At 44.0% G+C, this 25,839-nt stretch overlaps 1 protein-coding gene across 1 annotated transcript in view; it reads right to left on the reverse strand.

Annotated features, from left to right (window-relative positions):
* LOC117693496 (collagen alpha-6(VI) chain) overlaps positions 1-25,839 on the reverse strand; it is a 136,793-nt gene that overhangs the window by 39,817 nt on the left and 71,137 nt on the right. The window contains exons 16-24 of the mRNA XM_034484178.2: positions 24,112-24,156; positions 23,967-24,020; positions 22,704-22,766; positions 17,300-17,365; positions 15,707-15,760; positions 8,387-8,422; positions 7,555-7,617; positions 5,589-5,651; positions 558-620 (exon numbers count right to left, since the gene is read on the reverse strand). Of these exons, the coding sequence (XP_034340069.1) occupies positions 558-620; positions 5,589-5,651; positions 7,555-7,617; positions 8,387-8,422; positions 15,707-15,760; positions 17,300-17,365; positions 22,704-22,766; positions 23,967-24,020; positions 24,112-24,156 (507 nt within the window). The remainder of the gene's footprint in view (positions 1-557; positions 621-5,588; positions 5,652-7,554; positions 7,618-8,386; positions 8,423-15,706; positions 15,761-17,299; positions 17,366-22,703; positions 22,767-23,966; positions 24,021-24,111; positions 24,157-25,839) is intronic.

A 25,839-nucleotide genomic window follows, 5' to 3' on the forward strand; every position in this document is an offset into this window, starting at 1 on the left:
TGTCTCTCTCTGCTATAAATCAAAGTCTGCAGGGATGTTCTAAATTCTTTGGGCCTGATTTCATGCCCTGGGTACCATTGCTACTAGAATTTCATTCATTCATAAACACCCACAAAGTTCTGATTACAGACCAGGCCTAGCTCTCCTGCATCTGACTTTTAAGTTCAACAACAGAAGCCTGCATCTTAAAAGGTCTTTAGCAAGGTTCACATGAGAAGGAAAGAGAGAGAGAGATGTAGGAAGGAAGGAATGATGCTAAGAGGGTGGGAGAGGGGAGGGAAGTCCTTGTCAAGGCAGCTTTCCTGCCCTGAGATCCCTCAGTTGCATGGGGTGTCGCCCCTCATGTGATTGTGCTGAGCTGGAGTCCCTGACCTCATCTCGGTCCACACCCAGGTCCTTAGAGAGTGCTGGCTCTCCAAGAATCCAGCCAGTGCTTATAGGCAACGAGATGTGTTTTCCTCTGTGTTGAAAGGGCTCTGGCTGATCCAGCTAGTTGCAGCTCTCTTGGGTAGCACAGACTTTAACATTGGAGGGGCCGTATAAAGAGTGTGACCTACTTTGTTTCCCTGGCTTCCCCAATGGCCTTGGTTCCCAGCTTGTCCTTCGGGTCCTGGAGGCCCCTGGAATGAAACAAGAATGGCAGATATAGCAGGATGAGGCACAACTCCCCTCCCTCCAACACGTTTATGTGTCTTCTATGGAAAATGAAGTGCAGATGGAGGAAGAGTTAAGGGGTAAGCTGATCCTACTCTGGGAAATAAAATATTGTAGCTGTCAAATAAAGACTAGTAAATAAAAGAAAATTAATAAAGTAACCCTGGCCAGATGTGGCCTAAATGATTATGCTTCTTTGTGAGTCTCTGTATCCAAAGAACCTAGGTTCCCACTGTTTGACTCAGGGAACAGATGTTACTGAAGTGTCTAGCATTTAAAACGAGCTTTCCAAAGGACATTAGCCTTAAAAGAATGCATTCTACCAGCTCCAAGGACTGTTTATCTTCATTTGCAAAGTGTGGAATGTACATCAGGAAGCTCAAAGAGTTTCACTAAAACCAACTAGCATTGTGACACAGTGTGTCTTAGCGAGCACAGGATAAAGATTCTGAAGTTATTTTCAGAAACTGCTTAGATAGAACCGTCATCTTTGTGTCCTAGAACAGGGCCTGCTGCTAGAGAAGTCTTTTTGTAAACGCTTGTCAAATTTAGTAAAAGGGACGAGTCCATAGAGCCAGCCAACTTAAATCCTGTGGGATGGTAAGACCAAACAACTAAAATGTGGGTTACATGTTGTTCTAAATCTGGCAGGGCTCTCCTCAAAACATGAACCACATCTACGGCATAGGATTCCTCTGAGTCTAGGAAGTGGTTCAGTGGGTAGTAGTGCTCACCACCAAGCCCGAGGATCCAGGTTCAATTTCTGGATGAACATAGTAGAGGAGAACCATTTCTTCTAACTGGCTCTCTGACTTTTACACACGAACTGTGGTGTGTACATCTCACGCTAATAAAAAAGTATAAAAAATGCTGTCCAGTTAGGCAATGGAGACACAGTATCATAGTAATAGAAAATAATATACAGCCCTTACTGTGCTGTATCAAACCATTTAACTTTCTGCAGCATCCAAGGAGGTAGTTGTTATCTCTGTTCTTTTGCTGAGGACGTGTCCATTGTTAAGTCAATTGTCCAAGGCACCATAGATAAGATAAAAAGGTATAAACCAGGCAGCCTGGCTCCAGATTCAATGGCTATGGCTACTATGCCTCCATCTATGAAGACAACAGAAATCCTACCTGTTCTCCACATTTTCGTGAAATGATTCTAGCTCCTTCTCCCAGGACTCTCCTCCCCCGTCCCATCCCCACCCTGTCAGCATTTTTAAAAACAAATTTCCAAGGCAACCTTTGAGCTTCTAATGCTTCTATTCTCATGTCCCTAATAAATTAATGGGTAATTTATTTATTCACTTTATAACTCAATGTCAGCTCTCTTCTCCTCCCAGTGCCCCTTCACATAGATCCTCCCCTCATCCCTTTCTCCCCTTCTCCTCTGAGAATGGGGAGCCTCCCCCCATTATCACTCCCACCCCTACTTCTTTTTAAAAATTAGCATTTATTTGCATATTTTACCCTTTGACAATTTCATACATGTACACGATGTACCCCTGTTACTCTCATTCTCATCTCTCATGTCTCCCTCCCCCCTCCTAGTCCCTCGCCTGCAAGTCCTCTTCCCTTATTCCCTTTTTGTTTGGGGACCTGCTGAGTTTAACCAGGGCCACTGGAGTGACTGTGAATGTGAAGCTCTCCAGTAGACTCCAGTAGAGTCTGGGGGTTCATTCTACCTCTACCTCTTGAGTGCTGGTCCTGTAGAGAAGCACCCCAGTGCTTGGCTAATTCTAACCTTTCTTGATAATGTGTATGCTACCAGTGTTATTTAGCTAAGAACATACATTTTCAAAGAACAAGTACGGCTCCTAGTATAATTAGTATTTTGGACCTAGTTTTCCATTATGCTTCTTTGCATTTGGAGATTTTAGAGAAAGTCTTAAGGGCAACAGAGAGAGAGAGAGAGAAAGAAGAAGAAGAAGAAGAAGAAGAAGAAGAAGAAGAAGAAGAAGAAGAAGAAGAAGAAGAAAAGAAGGAGGAGGAGGGGGAGAAGAAGAAGAAGAAGAAGAAGAAGAAGAAGAAGAAGAAGAAGAAGAAGAAGAAGAAGAAGAAGAAGAAGAAGAAGAAGAAAAGAAGGAGGAGGAGGGGAGAAGAAGAAGAAGAAGAAGAAGAAGAAGAAGAAGAAGAAGAAGAAGAAGAAGAAGAAGAAGAAGAAAAGAAGGAGGAGGAGGAGGAGGAGGAGGAGGAGGAAGAGAAGAAGAAGAAGAAGAAGAAGAAGAAGAAGAAGAAGAAGAAGAAGAAGAAGAGGAAGAGGAAGAGGAAGAGGAAGAGGAAGAGGAAGAGGAAGAGGAAGGAGGAGGAGAAGAAGAAGAAGAGGAGGAGGAAGGGGAAGGGGAAGGGGAAGGGGAAGGGGAAGGGGAAGGGGAAGGGGAAGGGGAAGGGGAAGGGGAAGGGGAAGGGGAAGGGGAAGGGGAAGGGGAAGGGGAAGGGGAAGGGGAAGGGGAAGGGGAAGGGGAAGGGGAAGAAGAAGAAGAAGAAGAAGAAGAAGAAGAAGAAGAAGAAGAAGAAGAAGAAGAAGAAGAAGAAGAAGAAGAAGAAGAAGAAGAAGAAGAAGAAGAAGAAGTCATTCTTTTCAACAATGTCTTCCTGGGGATAGCACATCAGCTTTTTTTTTTTTTTTTTTTTTTTTTGTAATCATAACCACATATGGCTGGGAAGAAGAAGAGGAGGAGGAGGAGGAGGAAGAGGAGGAAGAGGAAGGGGAAGGGGAAGGGGAAGGGGAAGGGGAAGGGGAAGGGGAAGGGGAAGGGGAAGGGGAAGAAGAAGAAGAAGAAGAAGAAGAAGAAGAAGAAGAAGAAGAAGAAGAAGAAGAAGAAGAAGAAGAAGAAGAAGAAGAAGAAGAAGAAGTCATTCTTTTCAAAAATGTCTTCCTGGGGATAGCACATCAGCTTTTTTTTTGCTTTTTTTTTTTTTTTTTTTTTTGTAATCATAACCACATATGGCTGGGTTGGTGGTTTTCATTTATGCAGAACACCAAGTGCTGTGTAAGTTAATAAGCCTCTAGTATGCCATCAATACAAATCCCATCCCCTTCCAAGACATACATCCCAAGGAGAGCTTTCAAGTCTGCAGTAAGAAAACACATCGTTCCACTGGAAGGTTCCTCCTATGCCATAAAACAATACAAGACCTATGACAATGGATCTGTAGAGCCAATGGAGAGCAGCCTGTGTGTCTGGCTGTGTTTGCCTCTGTGGATTTCCTTCAGAAACAGCAATCTAGAGACCCCATTCATCATGTGTCCCAAACACAGACAATTCCACTTGTCTTTGAAACTCCATTTTAACAGCTGACAAGAAGGGTGTTTCATGAAAGCAAGCAGAGAAAGGAAAGCAGGGTTTTCAGCCAGAAAAATGGAAGCACTGGTAGAGAGGCAATGCCAAGGGTTGGATGATTTATGACTGGGTTACTTCTTGCCAAAGCGAGATTAAAGGGACCCATGGATAATGGTGCCCCATGGGGCACATGGAAAAATTACTCCAGTAATAGCCTTGGATACCACTTTGGACCCCAGACCTTTGGATTTCAACTCATCTATATACCCACATCAATTTGATATCAACAGATGAGCTATAGATCAATATATGTTTTCCTTTGTACTTACTGTATTATTTTTAAATAAAAATCTCCATTTGTAGTACCAGCCAGCTTCTAATGATTCAATGATGTGAACAAAGAAGTTTTTCTTTTTTAAATCATTGGTTTAGTTCTGCTATGAAATTATGAAGTTCTCACACATTTGAAAAGAGCACTTTCATCAAAACCAGGAACAAACATTGTCAGGAGCAGATATTAATGTACTTTAAAAGTTTGCCATGGCTTACAAGTTTATGCAAATAGCCTCTTAAATATTCTCATGATGAGCACAACCACTTAAATGTTGGGCCTCTGCCCGGCTTTAGCTAATTCATATAAAGTAATGCATTCCCTTGGAGCTGCTATTAGCCGAGGGTGAAAGTCCCAACTGGGTCTCATTCATTCATTTACTGCTTGATTCATTAAATAAAGGAATTGCGCTCCATTGAGCCAGGGACAGTAGATCCAGCACAAGCAAGACACTAACATGGTTGGAGCTTGCAACATGTAAAAAAAAAAAAAAAGACATATATATTATGCTAGCTATAGATAAGGAACAGATCACACAGGGCCTTGCTATTCAATGTGTGGTCCAGATCTGCAGCATCAGTGCCAAGGGGGAGCTGATTGATTGATCATGTAGCATCCCAAGCCTCAACCTAGACCCACTAGATCTGCATCCTAACACACTCTTAGCGCATTTTGAACAAGGAGAAGTGTAGTCAGTGGTCATCCCAAAACCTGGTGTTATCTAGGAAGACTTTAGGACTATCCACACCACGGCTTCACTTGCAGAGGTTCTAAAGGTTTTGAGGAGAGTTCTGGGTGGTAAAATGTTTTGGTCTCCCCAGGAAACTTAAAAAAAGAAAGAGACAGAAAGAGAGGAGGGGATTAGATAAAATAAGAGAGGGTTTTAGGTACCCTGAAGCTGGAGTTACAGGAGGTTATAAACTTGAGTCCTCTGGAAGAATTTGTAAGCACTCTTAGCTGCTAACGCATGGCTCAAGCTCCCCAGAAGGTAGGGTAGGCAACTCCAAGCGGCTTGTGTGCGGGGAGTACTGTATCCACATAGCACAGAGAAGGAATCGTTAACCTTGGCTGAGAAGCTGAGGCAAGGAGATCTAGAGAAGATCCTCTGGCTCTACTACAGTCTATATGATGCTAAGGTAGGGGGTGTGGAAGATTGGGGGGGGGGGCAGAAACCAGGATACAATGCAGCTGCTGCTTCTCACACTCAAGTGTTGACCTGTAGGCAATGTGTAATTCACCTTTAGGGAAGAAACCATGAAAGCATCCACCTTCACGCCAAGGTCAAAGCCAGATGCAGTTGCTTTCTCCTTACGTACCTGGGGACCTTTCATTCCCAGGTCTCCTTTTTCTCCTTTCTCACCGACCTCTCCTCTTGGACCCTAAATACATAGAATGAAAGAGTTAGTTGTCCTTCAGTGAGAACCCTTGAACATTAAACTTGCACGCTAAAAAGGCCGACTGCTAAACCAAGGTAACATAGAAACACAGAGAGCCAAATATCCTATGGCTACTCTGGGAGTCTCTGGGTTCCTCCTCATCTGTGTAGGAACACCACAGAGCAGCCTGAGGCTGAGGTGTTTACCCTATCTAGCCAAAGGAGCTAGGGCTCGGATATCTCCCAAAGCTGAGATATGTTCAGCACTGCCAAATGTCCTCTGCCTCTTTGTGCTCTGAAGCCATATGCATTTTATGTGAAAAAAAAAATGCTTCCCTTAATAATATAAATCTAAAACCAGAACATTTAAATCCACTTTATATTCAATAACCACAACAAAGATGGGTCATAAAGAAGACACATCACACAGCACGATGAAATTTAGATAGTTCTAGTTCTGGAATATTCTATTGCCTGTATGCCATGGCTTCCACAGGATGCAAAGAAACTTCATGTGCTGTATTTGGTATTTTGCGTCATTTTAAATTGGGCTGTAAATAAAAAGGTCTATAAACCGAAAGAACAAATGCCGGATGTGACTCTCGTAGCATGAAATAAAGGCAGTCAATTTACTGAGATGCTCCCCGACGATCCCAAGGCAAATATTTCTCACTTTAAAGTAAGAAAATTGAGCCTTCTGCAGCTGGCACAAAATGACAAATAAAAGCCATCAAGCTGGAGAGAGAGACAGAGAGAGAGAGAGAGAGAGAGAGAGAGAGAGAGAGAGAGACAGAGAGAGAGAGAGACAGAGAGAGAGAGAGACAGAGAGACAGAGACAGAGAGACAGAGACAGAGAGACAGACAGAGAGACAGAGCTGGCTGAAGAGAGGGCAGTCCACCATGCTGGAATCTTGGCAGCATGTACACAAAGCATGTCTTCTGATGTTTTGATCTATTTTGCCCAACCTCCGTACACAAACTGCTTATGTATAATGCCTTTATTTTTAAGTACTTGCTTTAAAACTTTGAAAAATAGGACCAATGATTGTCTCGCCTAAGCCAAACAGTACACCTGTTTTTCATACATTCAAAGCTACCATCAGAGAGGAAAAATACTATTTTTTTTTTTGGTCTGGTTTCTACCCAACTCCTGCCCCTCAGTCCCCACCCCTACCTCTCTCCCCCGCCCGCACCCATCACTTTGCTTCCATGTTGGAGGTTTAACCCAGGGCTTGTACATGCTAAGCAAGCATTCTACCACCAAGCTACACTCTAGCCCAGCTGCTTCCTCCCCACTCAGCATTTGCACCCTCCCAGTCTTTCTGTTGATTTAGGCTATGCTTTACCCCTCTGTGGCACATTATTTCCTCCCTTCTCATGTGACCAGTGCAAAGAGCCAACTATGGCTTGCACCTTGTAAAGGAAAAAGTGCCAGAGACAGGTCCTCAGAGAAGTGAGCTGGAAAGGACAGGCAGGGTGCCATGCTATAGATCACCCACTGAAGCCTCCAGCTGCACTTGGAACAGATCTTTCCTTGAGTTGAGCCAATGTTTCAACACCACAGACATTCTGGGGATGGAACACTGAGCTATTACCGTGTTAAATGGACCACAATCCCACACACTCAAGGCTCAACATTTTCCCTGGCTCACGGTCTCCTGGATTATCCCAAGAATCCTGAACCCAGCACATGGGGCTGACTGCCCAGCGTCTTCCTCTCTTTCCACTTCTTGACAGGGGCAGAACTCTAAGAGACCATGTTCTACACAAGTTAAAACTCAATGTTACTTGCTTGCTTTATTATTAACCTGAACACACTTCCAAGCAGGGCATGTGAAGGGTTCTGTCCGGGATATAGATGACCCCACACAGACTCTTATCAACACTCATATGTTCTCTGTGAATACCTGTGGCCCCTTAAGTCCTGGTGAACCTTCAAGTCCATCTGGGCCTGTGATGCCTGGATAACCCTGTGATGAGAAAGAACCAACCTATTAATCCATTAATCCGATCTCTTCGTGTGCAAGATTAGAAACTTTTTTTCCAGTGGCAATGAAAGGTCTTTACAAAGATCTAAAGATTTCTTTCATCTTTAACACTGTAGAGTTTCACTATGGTCTGACCGTGTGGCTACAAATGGGTTTAGCACTAACCCTCGCTGTGCTTTTGACTTGAGCATGTGTGTTCTGAAAAATTCTAAGCCACGGTTGTTCTTTCTTAGAGACTGCATTCATGAGGCACAGTGTAGGGTGTTATCAGTGTAGGGTGTGTGTGAAAGGGATACCACACAGCTCTCTGTTTCAGTTTCCAGAGGACCCAGAATACCCAGTCTGTGTTAAACTTTCATTGTGTTCTTTGGGTTTATATGGGATTTTCACACAAACTGTAATTTGGAGAGGCTAAGAGAACACAAATCCAAGAAAGGTTACTTAGAGTTTATATTCAAGAGCCAAACAAAATAAAGATTAACTGTTGGACTAAATAGTGTCTTTGATCATTTTTATGTTTAAGCATTTTTAAATATCTTTGAAAAATTTTAATAAGGGTGACCCAATTTTCATTCCATTTTGAATTCTTAAAATGTGGTCAATATTTTTTTCTAACAATTTATTCTACAACCAATGTCATCAAAAGACAAAAGTTTAAGACAGATGGGAAAAGATATTAGCATCTTTATACGAAATAACTGAACATGAGTCATTTATCATTTGAAGTTAAAAAAAAAAAATAATCACTGACCTGTGGGCCTGTATGTCCTCTTCGGCCATGAACTACCTAAAACAAAAGGATGAAAAATAGATATTCTTAGTTTAGAAAAGATTGTGTGTGTGTGTGTGTGTGTGTGTGTGTGTGTAAATATGTATGTATGTATATATGTATGTATGTATATATGTATGTATGTATGTATATGATTTAAATTGGTAACAGATACCTCAAGGCACTGACATAAATAACTTCCACATTGTGCTTAACACATTTAATTACTCAGCGAATTGTGAGAACAGGCTATTGCCAATTCTGAATTCCTGTGTAGGGCACCAGGTAATTGAAATCATAGACAACCCAAAGCCAGCAATACACAGAGAACAGGTCATAGCCAGCAACCCACCGCCACCAGACTTGACCAGAGCTGCTCTCTCAGCTGCAACACTGATTGATCTGAACTTTCTTTCTTTCTTATTTTCCCTCAAGCACTACAAAATCAGTCAGGAATCAGGGATGGACCAGCCAAGGGGCAGGAGGCCAGAGGAAAAATTGAGGATCAACTCCAGGAACTTCATAATAAATCCTCTAAGCTCAGAAGTTAAAGAGCCAAACTAGTTTGATTTTTAAAGCCAAGCAATGTGATTAGCTGTCAGAGACCAGTCATCTCAAGTATTCAAAAGTGACTTGATTCATTGTATCAATAAAATACCCAGTTCAAATAACATTGCTAAAGAGAAAAGGGAGATTTTTCAGTGTACATAGGGTTAGGGTTTAAGGTACCTTCCTAATCACTAGTCTGTAGTTCAGATAATCAGACATATTATGTATCTATATATAGACAATGACATATCCTATCTGACTTGGTCACTTAGTAAAGTCAGAACAAAATTCACATCCGGGGTTCACAAAATCCAACAGCCACAAGACAATATCATCTTGCTGTGAACTCATGAAAAATGTTTGGACAAGCCAGTATTGCTAAGTGTATTTCAAAATATGTTGTCATCTAAGAAACAAAGGTGTGTGCACGGGGAAATGTTTCACTTTTTTTTTTCAAACAAGAATAAGTCATCTTCAAGGCCCAAATTCTATGTCAGAGTAAAAAGGAAATCATTTTCAAAGGGCTGGAAAGATGGCTCAGAGTCCAAAAGCAGAAGACCCTAGGTTCAATTCCCAGCCCCTACATTAAGGTAGCTCACAACTGCCTACAACTCCAGTTCTAGGGGGTCAAACACCCTTTTCTGGCATTGACAGGCATCTGCATACATGTGGTACACATACGTTTACACACTCACACATACGCATGCAATTTTTATAAGTTCAATAAGAATCTGTTCCTTTTTGCACAATAAATTGTGACCATTCAAGACAATTCATCATCATTCAGAAAAACATCCGCCAATAGTCATTTCATTCAGAAAATCATGTGCTGCACTTTAGAGATTAATAGGCGGGATCCACCCCCTCCCAACACATACACACCCTGAGTCTCTGACCTCGGGAAATCCACACTCTTCAAGTATTGGGGGAGGAGGGATAAATACTACAAGCATTTACAAGGCAGAGCACCGCACATGCCCAAGGATGGGAAACAGTTTCAAAGACAGAAATTACACCCAGTTGGTCAAACATGAAATCTTCCCAGAGAAAGAGATTTGGAGATTGGTTTCAGGGATCTATACAAATCTTGACAAACACTGAATATCATCAATGAACCTGCAACTCCCTGAGGACCCAGCCTGGGTAATGACGTAAAGGCAGGAAAATGGGAGGCATGGTAGACACTTGCAATGGGGATAAGAGATGAGAAGGGAGCTGTGGGGTCACTAGCCTGACACTCTTGGCCCACACTCAGCAGTAGCCCCTGAGATCTGTGCTGCAGTTAACACACATGGTTGGACCAGGTTTCTAGTGAACACGGTTGGAGTAGAGAAGAGGAGAAGAATGTTATATTCTAGCAAACCAAAAAAATTCACCAGTAGGTTTTTAAGGGCTGCAGAGCAGAGCTTCACCTGAATGATGTCTCTCTCCAGCCAGTATTTGAAATATTGACGTCTGCTCCTGTTTGATTTTGTATGTGTTTGTGTATGCGGATGCATATGTGCGTGTGTGCACACAGATGCCAGAGGACATGTCTTAGGTGCCATTTACCTTATGTTTTGAGACAGGGTCTCTCCATTGACCTGAAGCTCACCAATGAGGCTGGGCTGGATAGCTGGCCCACAAGTAGCAGGCATCTGTTAGCTTGCTTTCCCAGTGCTGGAAGCAAAAGGGTACAGCACCATGCCCAGCTATGTTCTGTGGACTCTGCCTCAGCTCCTCAGGCTTGCCCACAAGCACACCATCTGAGCCATCTCTCCCCTCTCTGCTCCCGTGTGACTTTAAGATCTGGTTTTGAAAGAGCTCAATGACATGAATCACCATATTTCTGGTGTCCCTGCTCTGTCCAAGGCTTGGCGGTGGGAGGGGGGGACTGGTGTGATGAGCAAAAACTGACTCCTGTCCCTAATCAAGGGGGTTTAGGCCTAATGGGAGAGACCAAACTTGACATCTGAGATGATGCAAGTGACGGGAACAAACCCAGAAGTGGCCGGCCGCTCAGCACTTCTGCTTCTATAAACTACAAAGTTATGGGAGAGAGACCTTGGCAGACGTGAGACACAGAAAGTAGACAATGCATCAGGGCAAGTGATTTTGCAGCTTTTGCCTAACATTTTCAAGTGGTTTAAATAGGAAAGATAATCTCAGACTATTAGAAGGGTACGCTCAAACGCTGACTGGGGTCTGGTCGCACACCCAGAGATCCTGACTCCTCTTTAAAGTAAACATGAGTGGGTACATCAAGGAAGGAAAGTACCCTCAGAAGACCTGAGGGAAAAAAGGATGTAAGACAGGGTCACCAGTTCCACAGTTCTCACAGTCTGGCTTTCTGGGTACTTATAAGAACCCTGTTTTCTGGTTAGATAACAACTAATTTGGAACAGAAAGTTACCAGCAAGCAAGCAGGGTGTTAACAGCAGATACTCTACGAATCCTAAATCCTACTGGCAGGCTCACGCCCAGCATTACTGCTCTAGAGTTCTCCTGTAAAGAGGTACCCAGAAGGATGAATGGTCAATACTATAAAAACAATCTGGGCCAAACTGGAATGAAAGCCTGCTATCATTTAAGGCTACAGTTGCTTCTCATTAACCCTGGCAGAGGATCTGTTCCAGTTCTCAGAACAGTCTGGTTCAGAGAGCACCACCTCTTCCCATTTCCCACCAATGCCCCAGGGCTGTTGGCCCTGGGCAACTTCTGGCTGCTTCTCCTGCCCTTGGTCCAGGCTCGTATCTTGGCCTCGCTCTAATAATAGCTTGTTCACTGCACAGGCCTGCCTCCCTTTCCATCAGTTGCCTTCAAATAGAAGAGGAGTTTACGGCCTCTTCTCTTCCAGGAAGCATCTAGCAAAGTCTGGGGACATTTCTTGTCAGGTACGCTGTTGGCACCCAGCGAGCTGAGGTCAGGGGAGACACGAGCATCTTTCTGTGCATGATGCAGCCATTCCCCACAAGCAATGCTTCAAACAAAGAAAATTTGTTATGGTTTACCCCAGGGTTCTCATTTCCTGCACAGAAAAGAACCCTTGTTTGAGTTCTTAGCTCTAGGACTCAGGGAGTTGCAGGCTCATTGATGATGGTCAGTGTTTGTCAAGTGAATAGAGATCAGATTGAACTGGTTAGCTGGAACCCATTGCCCTGCATGCCATCCCCTGTCCCCACTACTGGCCACTTTCTAACCATTTGTCAATTCAGCGGCATTTTTTTTTTTTCACTAAGGATTCCTCAGTGTTCTTCATCCAGATACATATTTTGTGGGCATATAAAGTGCTGGTAATGGAACAGAGAGTTTTGGATGTGAGACAAGAACTCAGCCACCGAGCTACACCCTCAGCCCAGTGTCTACCTAATACTTTACAGTTTTATAAATAACATTTTTTTTTCTTAAAGGATAACTTCTTGCAATTATTAAAATAATAAATCCTTACTTAATATTTGAATGCAGATCAAGCAAAAACATCCCAAATCCTCCATAAGGAAATAAACATTAGCAGAGTGGGACAGATGACTCAGGTTAAGAACAATGGCTGCTCGTGCAGAGGACCCTGGTTCAGTTCCCAGCAACCACATAGTATCACAGCAATCTGTAGATACAGGGAAAACAATCCTTCTTCTCACCTCAGAAAGACAAACCACTTAAACATTTAAAAAGTATCTAGAAAAAAGAAACAGTCATTAGCTTTTGATAGTCACAATTCCTGCACTTAGGAAATTTTTCTAGTAGCATTCTACACAGTGGCACTTTTACTGAAAAGGTGGGTCACATGATCATCCATCTTAAAATTTCGGTAGTGGACTAGAGAGTTGGGTCAGTACTTGTTGCTCTTCCAGAGGACCCAGGTTCAGTTCCCAGCATTCACATGGCAGCTTACAACCATGTGTACCTCTAGTTCTAGGGGATCCAGTGCCCTCTGCTGATCTCCATGCACACTGCATAAAAGGGTGCACAGACATACCGACAAAACACTCATATACATAATAAAACAATAAAATCTTAAAAATGAAAGTATCACATTACTTCTCTTGAATAGAAAAGTAAAAATAAGGAACCAGGAGCCCAGCTACCTTGCCAATCTCCCTTCCTCATTGTCTCCCCGTATTCCTCAAGGTCTGTCAGTTGGCCCCTTTCACTTTTGTCCTGTCAATTCTTGAAGCTTCTGCTCAGAGCAAAAATGTGGGCTTTGGTTCTTTTGGACGAACTGTTTGCCAGAATTTCTCTTTCCTCCCAGAAACTCTTCTTCTAATGGGGAAGGGGAGGGAGGGGGTTAATTTGACATCTGGACATGACTATCCCCACTCTCTTTTGTGGTTTGATTGGTTAGTCATCCGATTCACTCTTTGAAAGGGACCCTGTAGACTGAAAACCCCTGGGGAGGTGTAGTGGGACATGGAGACACTGTCTAAAACACCTTGGGGTCAAGAGAAGTCTTGCATCTTCCTCCAACTTTTAGTATTTAGGAGATTCTCGGGGCTCACATAAAGCCCTCCAGCTCCCAGAGTTTCTGCCATATTCTCCACTGACTCCCTGTCCCCTCACTCTTTGCAGCCTCCTTGGCCTCGGTTTCTGGTCACCAGTGATCCAAACAAAACACAATTCAGTGTCTCTCTATCCTTTTCTGCCTCCTCTGCTCACTGGGATGTATGGGGATATTCCCTGTTCCTCTCAGAATCTGCATTTCAGATCTGCAGAGCTGTGTACAGGATGGTGAATGACTCTGAGAGAAATCTGATCCTGGCTTCAGAGCTAAGCGGCAGGTGAACTTCTTCTCTGTAGTGCACATGCAAGCTAGTTGTCTGGTGTCAGTCCTTGTCTGTGGCTGGAAGGTGGGGTCATTGAGTCTTTTTACTTTATTTTGCTGAGTTGCACAAAAGAGGACTAGCTGAGGTTGTACCCCTGATTTGTCATTTGTCACTAGTCCTGCTTTGGCCCCTGTGTGACACAGAGGTAACTATCACCAACGTGGGGGACCTCTTCCTTAGAAGCTGTGCAGTATGATATGACCTCTGGAGGCCACAAAACAATACATGCACATTCCTCACACCAGGACTTCCCGGGTGATAATATTCTTAACACTGGAAATGTTTTGCAGGGGGATGTAAGCCTGCAAGGACGCCCTTCCAGGAAGCTAAGAGCAGAGGATAAATACTGCCTCATCTGCATATGCATTGAAGCAATGTTAGCCAAGCCGGTTGCTAACAGTCACACTTTGCACAGTCTGAATGCAATCTCCGCTCCTATTTCCATTCCCTAGCCCAGTGAAGAACACGGGTGTGCTTCCAGATGCAAAAACACTTTCCTGGCAGAGTCTAATAGCTAGTTTCATAAACTACTTCTGCCCAGAAAAACACAATGCCTCCTGAGTGCCACCTACTCAACTAGTTTTTATTTGTGCTCAATTTTAAGACATTTTACATTTTGAGGGTCAGGGTGAGCAGGCTGGATAGCTAAACAAAGAACGGAAAAGAAAATGCTGTGAAATGAGACAAAATTGGTAGAATTTAGACTCTAACGCAGGTGTGGAAGTGAATTCCTTTAATCTCTTGTTGGATAAAGGCTTTCTATTTGGAATCTCTGTGTGCTTTTCTAAGCAGTCACACATGGAATGTTTTAAAGCGAGTATTTAAACAAAGCCAATAAAATAAACTAAAAACGAAATAAAACTCCCCCAATGGGTTCCACAATGTGCTGGCTAGCTTTTGTCAACTTGACACAAATCTGGGAAGAGAATATTTTAATTGAGAAAATGCCTCCATAAGATTGGCCTGCAGGCAAGTCTGTGTGGAATTGTCTTGATTCATGATTGATGCAGGAGGGCCCATGTCTCCATGAGTGGTGCCACCCACTGCTGGATAGGGGATACTCAGTTGTGTAAGAAAGGCTGAGCAAGCAAAGAGGAGCAATTCAGTAAGCAGCATGCCTCCGTGGGTTCTGCTTCAGGTTCAGCTTCTGCCTTGAGTTCCTGCCCTGACTTGCCTCTGTGATGGTGTGCAAGTTGTAAGTTGAAATAAACCCTTTCTTCCCCAAGTTGCTTTCGGTCATGGTGTTGTGGTCTATCACAGTACCAGAATCCCTAAGGCATTCAACAACCTGGTCTAACCTCAGCTACATGCCTTACAACAGACCTTCTCTTTATTTCTCTTTTAACTTCTTTTATTTCAATTTTTAAATTTTGAGAATTTCATATATGAGTTCACTATATTTAACATTATTTTTTACCCCTCCATCTCCCTCTACCCTGAGACATGACAGGGATGCTATACCCTTTAAAAATCTCAACACTATGGTTACCTAAATAAGACCTGCATGTTAACATTAGCAGGGGGCCTGCCAAGATATAAATGAAGAACTTTAGCTGTCAATCAATGGTTGCTGAGGGAGGGAGAATCAGTTTTCTCCCCAACTTTCTTAATAGTCATCAAATTTAGCAGACAATAAAGCTTGGACACCGAGTAACATCACTGGCAGCTTCAGTTAAGTCAGCAAGTAGGCCAAACATTGACCACTTTCCCCTTATTGACAAACACTCTTTGTTTTCTGCATGAGTCTTTCCTTGAGGTAATTTCCCATGCAGCCAGGATTTTCTTACTACAGCTTCAAGGGCTTTAGCAGGCCAGTCCCATTCTGAGACAGCTCAGTGTCTCTAGATAGCATCCCTAGCACCGACAATTCCCACCAACTCCCCACAATCAGCTACTTTCATCGTAGCTATGGGATCCATGGGTCTGGAAGCTCCTTGCCTCCAAGGGCTATTACCTTCTTTTTTCTTGAGCCTGGTGTTCCAGGAGAGCCTGGCCAGCCTCTTCTGCCCTGCCAGAGGAACAAAACAATGTGTGACAGCAACATTACATCACCGACAGGTTCCATTTTAACCTCTGTTCATGTACCAGAAGGGCTGGAGTCATCTTGGTCATAAGTCACACCCCTATGTGGGTCACAAGGATCAGCAACACAACTCCAAAACATGGTTTCAGGCTTCAACGGCTCATTGTCACCAATTCATGTTTGAGACACGGGTCAGAATACTCAGACTATCCCTACCCTGTCACCCAGCAGAGCTTGAATGAGGCTGGCAGGCCACTACTAGTTGGGGCTTTTGTGTGCATTGGGTCGTGTATGTGTGTATTTATGTGGGGGACTGTACATGTATCCAGGTATATATGGAGGCTGAGAGGGTGACAGATGGTCTCTCTCAATTGTGCTCTACCTTACTGTTTTTAGACAGGGTCTCTAACTACAGCTGAATTTACAAACTCAGCAGTACTAGCTGGTCAAAGAGCAGAGGACCTTCTTGGCCAGTGTGAGATTACAGGTCTATGCCTGAACAACTGCCTTTTAAAGTAGGTCCTGGGGATCTGAACTCAGATCCTCTGGCTTGCGCATGGAGCACTTTACCAAGTGAGTTGTCTCCCCAGACCGCAGTTGGGATTCCTACCTTTGGACTGCTTCTTTGCCTACCCTGTGTAGATAAACACCTGCCGTGAATAAAGCCTCGAAAGTCCCGGAGTGCAAAAGTATGGAATGATTGATTAGCCAAGAAAAGACAAAAGTAGGCTATTCACCATATTCTGCAAGTGAGGAAAATCAAGGTTCACACAGACAGAGTTGGGGGCCTGGTGTATGAAGAGGGTCACGGACAAGCCCGGAGAAGGCGGGAGCACGGCCGACTCCTTCCTACCACACCAGGCTTCTTCCCTACACAGAGTTAGCGAGGGACCTTGCTCATTAAAAGTCATCAGAGACACACATTATCCACATAATTTTTTTTAAATCCTAAGTAATAAGATAAGGGGACTAAACTGTGGTCTGTGAGATTTCCGAACAATCCCCAGAGATTTGCCTTGTGGGAGGAGCCAGCACCCATCACCAGCTCTTCCCTTTCCATAGCAGGCTAAAAGAGTTGCATCTTCCTAGTATGTGTGGCTAGCATCATAGCATCCCTGGATACTGGGATGGCCAACAACTCTGATAGCGCTTTAAAGAAGTCTTTCTATTAAACCTTCCTTTTAAGCTAGAGCTTCGATGTTTGTATTCATGAAGTGGGTGTGGCTTGGTGGGCGTGGCTTAGTGGGCCAGTTGACAGTGTTCTCATGTTTCAATTCAGAAGTTGACAATGTTTCTAATGTCTCCCAGCAAGAAATAAGCAGGAGTGAAAGATTTGTTCTTTTTGCTTCCCACAAGAAGTTTTTTGAGTTTTGTTTTGTTTTTGTTTTTTTTGTGTGGATTTTTTTGGTAAGCATATTCTCTTATTCCAAATCCCCCCTCAGGTGTTTTATAATCTAATTCTAAGACTCCGAGCCTCTCAGCCACTACAGTAGCAAGTTTACTTCCAAATGCCCACATAATTACTTGTCTTCCAAAGTCGCCTTTCAAGCCCTTGGGTCCTTGTATGCTACTATCACGTCCAGGGGTTCCCTAAAAAGAGAGAGAGAAAAAAGATGAACAGGATTTTAATAGACTGTGAATTCAATACTTCCCTAAAACGAGAGAGAGAAAAAAGATGAAATAGACTGTGAATTCAATACAGAAAGCAGAACTAGGTTGAAGTGAAAGGTGGCTCACAATTTGACTCTCCTCCTTGGCTTGCTATTAGCAGACTCAGAGTGGATACCCAAGGTGAGCACATGGGAAGAGAGCATGCGCTGACACAGGAGGCATGGCCAAGGGAAGCAAGGGGATAGAGCTTGTAGCCTACACTGGGGCTGGACAATGCCCTTCTCTCTACTTTTCCTTTTTTCCTGGAATCCCAGGCAAATGTACGCTTGAGAACTGGTAGGATTACTCTTTTTGGGAGAAGTTAAACACTCATGACATGGGCCTCACACCCATACACACACTCCTACCAGCGCTGAAGACCTCACACCTGTCACAGCGCATGAGCAGTAACAGTTGCTGGGAAAGGGAGACACTGGGGCAGCTGCCTATGAGTTGTCAAGGAGCTCTAGGATAGATTGTGCCAAGTCTCCCTCCCTCCTTCCCTTGCTGGGGTAGCCTTCCAGTGCCCCTGAGTCACTTGTGCCACTGTAAATAATCCCCTTCATTCATGTTCCCATAATAAACTCGAATAAACTCACTGGTTCACTAGGCTAGACTTGGGTGCAATAATTTCTTTGGTCTGTCATCTGGTGTGGGCAGATGTTTGCTAATACTGCCCCGGGAGAAGTCACAGAACACCCGGCAACCTGTTTGTCGCCAAGTTCGAATCTCATATGCTCATCCCTAGATTTTATGAAAACCTGAACTCTGAACTCCGGAGGTTCTTTTTTTTTTTTTTTTTTTTTTTAATATTCCCCCAAACATTCCAGCAGTAACTTGCTGGAAATAGCACCACTGTGAGATATTAGCCTCAGCAGGCAAAACTATAAAGCTTCTAACTTGGGGACCATAGTTGAGCTGTGCATGCACAGTGCTGAGACCATCAATTGAGCCCGTCAAGCCAATCGATGCTCCAATAGGCCAAGAAGGAACAGCAGTAACGCAGCCCTGCAGAGTGCCAGCTGCCGGGCTGGTCTGCCCACAGCGCCCCGGATTACCTCCGATCAATCAATAAGCAATTTGCAATCACCAACAGGGACGAGGCACTGTTCCAGATACTTAGTAAGCCTTTATTTATTTATTTATTTATTTATTTATTTAAATAGTGTTTGGCCTTGAACTTAAGTAGCTTATAAGATAATAGGGAGAAAGAGAGGAACCTGGACTTATTATATGATTGTTGTTACTAAAATGTGCTTGATTCTCTTCTCTGCCAAAGCAGGATCATTTTCTACATTTTCATTTCCTCCTCAAGCTTAAATGCTCGTCCCTTATACCATCACCAAACATGGACTACCTAAACGAAACAACTGGAAAGCTATTATTTTAGCGAGGACGATAAGGAGAAGGAAGACCACCTGCAGGATTTATTTGTTCACTTAGTTATGTTGAGACAGGCCTCGTTATGTCGAGACAGTTATATAGCCTTGCCTGGTCTGGGAACTCTCTATGTAGACCAGGATGACCCTGAAATCATAGAAATCTGCATGTCTCTGCCTCCTGAGTGCCAGGAATAAATGTGTGTGCAACCAAGCCCTCCTTAAATCCGGAACTTTTTTCCACTGAACACATAAGGCCTTTAGTCTGAAGGATAACATAAAAAGAATTGCACACTGGCAATTCAGAACAGGACCTGTGACCTCTGTATGTCTGCAAGTTGCTTGGTCAGTATGAGTATAAACTATTTAACACAAATTTACCACCAAACATGGACTTCTAGTAACAATGTATTGTCAGGTGATGAACTCATTAGTCTCTCTACATGAGAGTGAGGTTTTACTCAGTTTTCTCCTGGTATTGTATGAAATTTTCAAATGTCACCATCAGAGCTGGGCGGTGTGTGTGTGTGTGTGTGTGTGTGTGTGTGTGTGTGTTGCGGGGGACACACCTGTAGTCCTAGTACTTAGGAAGGTAGAGGCAGGAGGATTCAGACCACAAGGCCAGCCTTAAACAAACAAACAAACAAACAAACAAACAAATCATCTAGTCAAAATGGAAAATTTCAAAATCTTGTTTAGATATTTTCCCAGGAATTTGTGTTACTGGCATGAATTCCTGAGGAAACTCTGACCCTGTGTGTAGTCTATTTACTCTGTCAATGTCGCTCTTCCCAATCCTTCCTGAAGTAGCAACCCGCTAAAACCACACACACTAAGTACAGCGAGCTGCTTTAAAGCTGAGCTGCACGTTCCCAAGCAGGCGAGAAAGGGCATGAAACACTGGGCCTATCTAAGATCAGTGTGGCTGACACAGCCGGAGGCTCTAGCGGGACCAACTGTCAGCCATCTTGACATCATACACCATTGCTCTCAAAACTAAAAATCCCTTCTCAGTATTCAGGTTCTTTAGACAAAGATGAAAAGGGTAACAATGTGTGGTACATATGTGGAGGTCAGAGGATGACTTGGCAGAGTCAGTTCTGCCCGCACCTTCATGTGGTTCTGGGATTGAACCTGGGCATCAAATACCTTTACCCACTGAGCCATGGAGCCCACCTGATTTGAAAAACACACTATATGGTCATGCTGTCCATGGCAGACATCTAAGAGAATATCTGATTAAAAAAAATTAACGGAAATTGTGTTTTGATATTTCAAGTGAGCGTGTGGTCATCACATCAGGCTAAAATGTTCACGCCGGGCTCTAGAGCCACCATTTCTTGCTTACCCTTTTGTGAAATGACACCCTCACTGTCTCCTGAAGCTACGTGACATACCTTGAAGTTTTTTGAAATTCTCCGGAGACGCTGACTGGCAAACGCCATTGTCAAGTGAAGGTTCCTGTTTGAACTCTGTGTTTATTTGTGTGCACATGCACACACTGTGGGCACGTGTGTGCCATAATGTATGTGTGGGAGTTAGAGGGTAATTTTCTGAAGTCCATTTTCTCCACCTATCATGCGGGTCTCAGGGATTGAACTTGGGCCCTCAAGTTTGGTGATGAATGCCTTTACCCATGGAGCCAGCCATCAGCCCTCTGCTCTTGAAATAAAGCGATTTGCAATGCATGCTGCACATTTACAGTGTTGACACATAATGCTGCATTAAATCGCCACTCTAATCAACATATTGTGTACCCAAGAGGGTATCCGACAAATGTCCCTTCAATGCTCAGTTCCCCACACCCCCTTCAGCGTTTTTTAAAAACAGTTTTCATAGACTGTAGGTGTTCTAATCAACACACAGAACACTATGCCTGTCCATATGGTAGGAGAGTAGCTCACTACAAGCTGTTTGATAAATGTTTGTTTGCTGGCTGAGCAAGCCAGGGGAAACAAGCCAGTAAGCAGCACCCTCCACGGCCTCTGCATCAGCTCCTGCCTCCGGGGTCCTGCCCTGTGTGAGTTCCTGTCCTAACTTCCTTTGGTGATGAACAGCAATGTGGAAGTGTAAGCTGAATAAACCTTCTCCTCTCTGACTTGCTTCTTGGTTATGGTGTTTCATTGCAGCAGTAGAAGCCCGGAATAAGACAGTAAGGAAGTGGGAACTGTGAAGATTATACTTAATATAGGCATACATGTCGCCATCTAGAAATTCTGTTCCTAAGCTACATACTTGATATAATGTATACACCAAGGGACATGCAAAAGAATAGTCACAGCGGTATATCAATAATAGAATGGATACATGTATAATAAACACCCAATGCAATACTATACAGTAGTGATCTCAAGTGATGTGTGTTATAGACATGAATGCATCTCCCAACCATGAAGTGGAACAAAAGCAGCCAGAAACAGAAGAGCACATATATGATACTATTCACATGAAGCTCGAGGAGGGCAGTTAAACCTGATATCCTGTGCTGGTGATGACCCAGGGGAGGCTGTGAGTGATGGGAGCATGCACAAGGGGGCTTTTCTAGGACTCGGACATGTTTATTTCTCTACCCAGGTGATGACCACACAGGTGTCTTCCAGTGAGCCATCCCACACTTTTACAGCTGGGCACTACACTGATGTGTCACAGCTCACCACAAGGCTCAACAGACATCTTCTTTTCTTGAAAGAGTCCTAGCTCATGGCCATTCTTAGAGTCACTGAACTGTGGGCAGGCCGAAGGAAAGTCCACAGCCCTGACTTCTACTGGTGTAGCATGCTTACACGTGGGTGTGCGGTGCGCCTACTTGGCTGGATTGTAACCTTACACAAGCAGGTACATGCACATCCCAACGGCTCGGCTGCCTGACAGAATTCTCCCCATGTCCTTGGCTTGAGAAGATGAAGCTGCTATTCTCAACAGAACCAGACTCTTGGGAGAATAGACAAAAAGAGGTTTCTTCTTCTTCTTCTTCTTCTTCTTCTTCTTCTTCTTCTTCTTCTTCTTCTTCTTCTTCTCCTTCTCCTTCTCCTTCTCCTTCTCCTTCTCCTTCTCCTTCTCCTTCTCCTTCTCCTTCTCCTTCTCCTTCTCCTTCTCCTTCTCCTTCTCCTTCTCCTTCTCCTTCTCCTTCTCCTCCTCCTCCTCCTCCTCCTCCTCCTCCTCCTCCTCCTCCTCCTCCTCCTCCTCCTCCTCCTCCTCCTCCTCCTCCTTCTCCTCCTTTTCCTCTTCCTCCTCCTCCTCCTTCTCCTCCTTTTCCTCTTTCTTTCTCCTTCTCCTCTTTCTTTCTCCTTCTCCTCTTTCTTTCTCCTTCTCCTCTTTCTTTCTCCTTCTCCTCTTTCTTTCTCCTTCTCCTCTTTCTTTCTCTTTCTCCTCCTTCTCCTCCTTCTCCTCCTTCTCCTCCTTCTCCTCCTTCTCCTCCTTCTCCTCCTCCTCCTCCTCCTCCTCCTTTTCCTCCTTCTTCTCCTCCTCCTCCTTCTTCTTTCCTTCTCCTTCTCCTCCTCTTCCTCTTCTTCCTCCTCCTCTCCTTCTCCTCCTTCTCCTCTTCTCTTCCTTCTCCTCCTCTTCCTCTTCCTCCTCCTCCTTCTCCTCTTCCTCCTCCTCCTCCTTTTCCTCTTCCTCCTCCTCCTCCTTCTCCTTTTCTCCTCTTTCTTCTTTTTTTTCCATGCTCTGTATTTTGAGGTGATCAGGAAATTAAAGGAATGGACTAGAATAACTTCTTAACTCTGAGGCACAAGAATGAATGTGAAGAGGATATAGGCACAGAAACTGCATTTAATTTCTCCAGTTAAGACTTCAAAGTTGCAAGCTCAGGAGTATGCCCACAGTGCCTTAAAATGGAACATCTCTCTGCTATGGAAGGGAGCCCTATGGTACACAGCCCACAGGGCCCATGCACTTACCGGATCTCCTCGCAGGCCCTTTGCTCCACGGTCACCAGAAGCCCCCCTCTTGCCTGGGCTTCCCTAAAGTTAAACACAGGCCAGAATAAGGAACAAGATTGGAGGTTTTAATAAACTTAATAAGCATAAAGAAAGGGCTTAGATTTGCTCTGGTTTGAATAATTAAATATTTTTCCACTGAGGTTGTTTTAAATCTGGAAGAAGGAACTCCAAAAAAAAAAAAAAAAAAAAAAAAAAAAAAAATTCTTGGCACCAAATAAATGACCCTGTGGCGACCTCCCTTATTTAATGCACTCTGAACTCTATTCCTGGTACATTTGTCACCTTGCTTGACTATCAGTGTTCTGCAAAGGATTTTATTTTTAATCTATTGTTTTAATGAGGCAGTGGAAACTCGAAGTTCATGCCATTTGCCTAAGGACATCTCACAACTAGAAAGTGGATTTCAAATCAACTGCTCACACCATGAGGAGCAAGCAGAAGCCTAAGGGGTGAGAAGCTGCCTCTGTGTCCCAGATGGAAAGGAAGGAGAGCCGTGTTCTCTCAGCAGCTGCCTCACACCACAGACTCAGCCAGTGCACACTCCCATTCTTAATGTGATAGCTTCCTCCATGGCCCCAATACTTTTTCCTCTTCATGTCTGGTCATTTCTCACATTAACTATGAACTGAGAGACAATCATAATGGGCAATATTCTCTCTCTCTCTCTCTCTCTCTCTCTCTCTCTCTCTCTCTCTCTCTGTGTGTGTGTGTGTGTCTTGTTTTACACGGGGCCTCATTATGTAGCCTTGGCTGGCTTGGAATTCACTATGAAGACCAACTCAAACACAGAGAGCTGCCCACCTTTGCCTCCTGAGGAATGTGCTAAGATCAAAGGTGTGTGCTGCCATGCCTGGCCTTTTCCCTAGACTGAGGACTGTGTGGCTCTATGGGACTCAAGAGAAAGAGAAGGGAGTGTTGCTGTAAGAGGTACAATACCTCAAGACTCCATGAGAAGCCTTCTGTGTTTCTAGCTGCCCTCCACAGAAAAGTCACGGTCAATGTGCTAAGAAACACAAGTACACTGTATAGACCTGAGTCAAGGTTAACCATGCTCAGCCCTAGATAGCAGAACCAACCCATCAGACACATGAAAATTAACTTTCACCATTGTGTGTGATGGCTTCAGGAATACTTGACCCTAAGCCAGTCTGAGCAAGTCTAAGGCAGCTATTTTATTTATAAACCAGGAAGGTTCATAGTTTCTGTGTCTTGAATCCCTACCTGAGATCCCTCATCACCCCGTTCTCCTCTTCTTCCAGGAATCCCACTGTCACCCTAGAAAATGAAGACGGGAAAGCTCAAATTCTCATTTTCTCCATGGGAGGCAGCCGAGGAGGGTGTGTCCTGTAGGAGGTAAGCCTTGTACCTGTTCTCCATCTAGTCCGTCAAGCCCATCTTCCCCAACTTCACCCTGCAGAGACAGATGTGATCAGAACACAGACACATCTGTCAGATACGTCACAAACAAAAACAGTTTCAAGGGTTATGTGTTGAGGACCAGCCTCTTTGTTAGGTGATGCCTGGGTAATGTTGAAGATTAGTTTCAGTGATAGAAGCTGTCATAACAAACAAAGCCTGCCTGCAATGAGAGGCAGGGGTAAAATGTAAATCAAGACAAACTCTGAGCTCATAGTACCCCAGTCAGAATGCCAAATACCAACAAAATGATGGCCAACAAACGCCAGAAGGGGATGATGGGAAAAAGAAGCCTCATTCACTCACTGCTGCTGGGATTGCAAACTGCTGTAGTCACTATGGAAATCCCACATGGAGAACTATCAAGAGGCTAAAAATAAAATATAGCACATGACCCAGCTACACCACCTTGGGTAGGACTGGACGTCATACTCCACAGTTACTAGCTCAGTCACGCTCATGGCTGCTCTATTCATAATGGCTAGGAAATGGAAACAACCTAAATGTTCTTTACTGACAAACTGATAATGAAACCGTGGCACATACACACTATAGAGTACTATTCAGCTAGAAAGACAAATGTCATCATGAACTGCAAAGGTAAATGACAGGACTAGCAAAGACAACAGTAAGTGAGGGAACCCAGATCCAGAAAGGCAAACGCTGCATGTTCTCTCTCATTGGAGGTCCTCACTCTGAATTTTCAGATGTGAGTATATAGGCTGGAGTGACTACAGAAGCCAGAGAGTAAAATGGGACATTGCCAAGACAGGGAGACTGGGGAGCAGCAGGAGAATAGCAGGGTCTAAGCGGTCTGATTAGGGAAATGGGGGAAGGGAGGGGCAAAAGGTAAATACAGAAGGTGGGAGGAGGGCAAAGGGGAGAACTGGGCACAAGGCACCCAATAGGGAAAATAGGCAAAGGGGAGGCTCTTTAAGAAGGGGTAGGGAAGAAAATCCAGAAGGAGAAGGGAAGTGGGTAAAATATCAATAAGGATGTCTGCTAAGGCCATAAGGAACCAGATTATTACCTATTTACCAAAATGACCCTATAAAACATGTAATTCAGTGTATAAATATAAATAGTTTGGGTGAACTTTTTTCATCTGGGCCGACAATGGTCTCTGCAAGAGCCAAAGACCACCTAAAAATAAACCCAATACCAGACATGAGAAGCCATCATTTGAATTGTTGTCCAGGAGACCCTCCAAACATACAGCCTATTGCTATTGTCCTTGCTTGGCCCACAGAGGTGGAATGTAAGTCCCCATTGCTGAAGACTCCATCCATCTCAGACCCAGAGCCCAGAGACACAGAACTGGAACTGACCTGAATGCCACCTCCCTGAAGACTAGCCTTCATGGTTCCAAAAGGCACCATGTAAGATTCCAAAGAAGGAAGACAACCAACTGTCCCTGCCAGCTATGATGCCCATGAGCCACCATGACCAGCATGGCATGGATAGTCCTAAGGGTGCAATAGTGACAATGTAGACCCTGGTGGTGATCAACATCTCTCTAACTGTACTTCAGATCTGCTCAGCAAGAGTGAAAACATGGTACTTGAGACTTAGCCAGCCTCTCGGTGCTAGTGAAGTCATGGATCTTGGTGGAGAACTCACAATTTTACTAACCTAGCAGCTACCACACAGATACTCTAAACATGTGTCCTCATGCCCC

This window comes from Arvicanthis niloticus, chromosome 21, assembly GCF_011762505.2.
Source record: "Arvicanthis niloticus isolate mArvNil1 chromosome 21, mArvNil1.pat.X, whole genome shotgun sequence".
Classification (NCBI taxonomy): Eukaryota; Metazoa; Chordata; class Mammalia; order Rodentia; family Muridae; genus Arvicanthis; species Arvicanthis niloticus.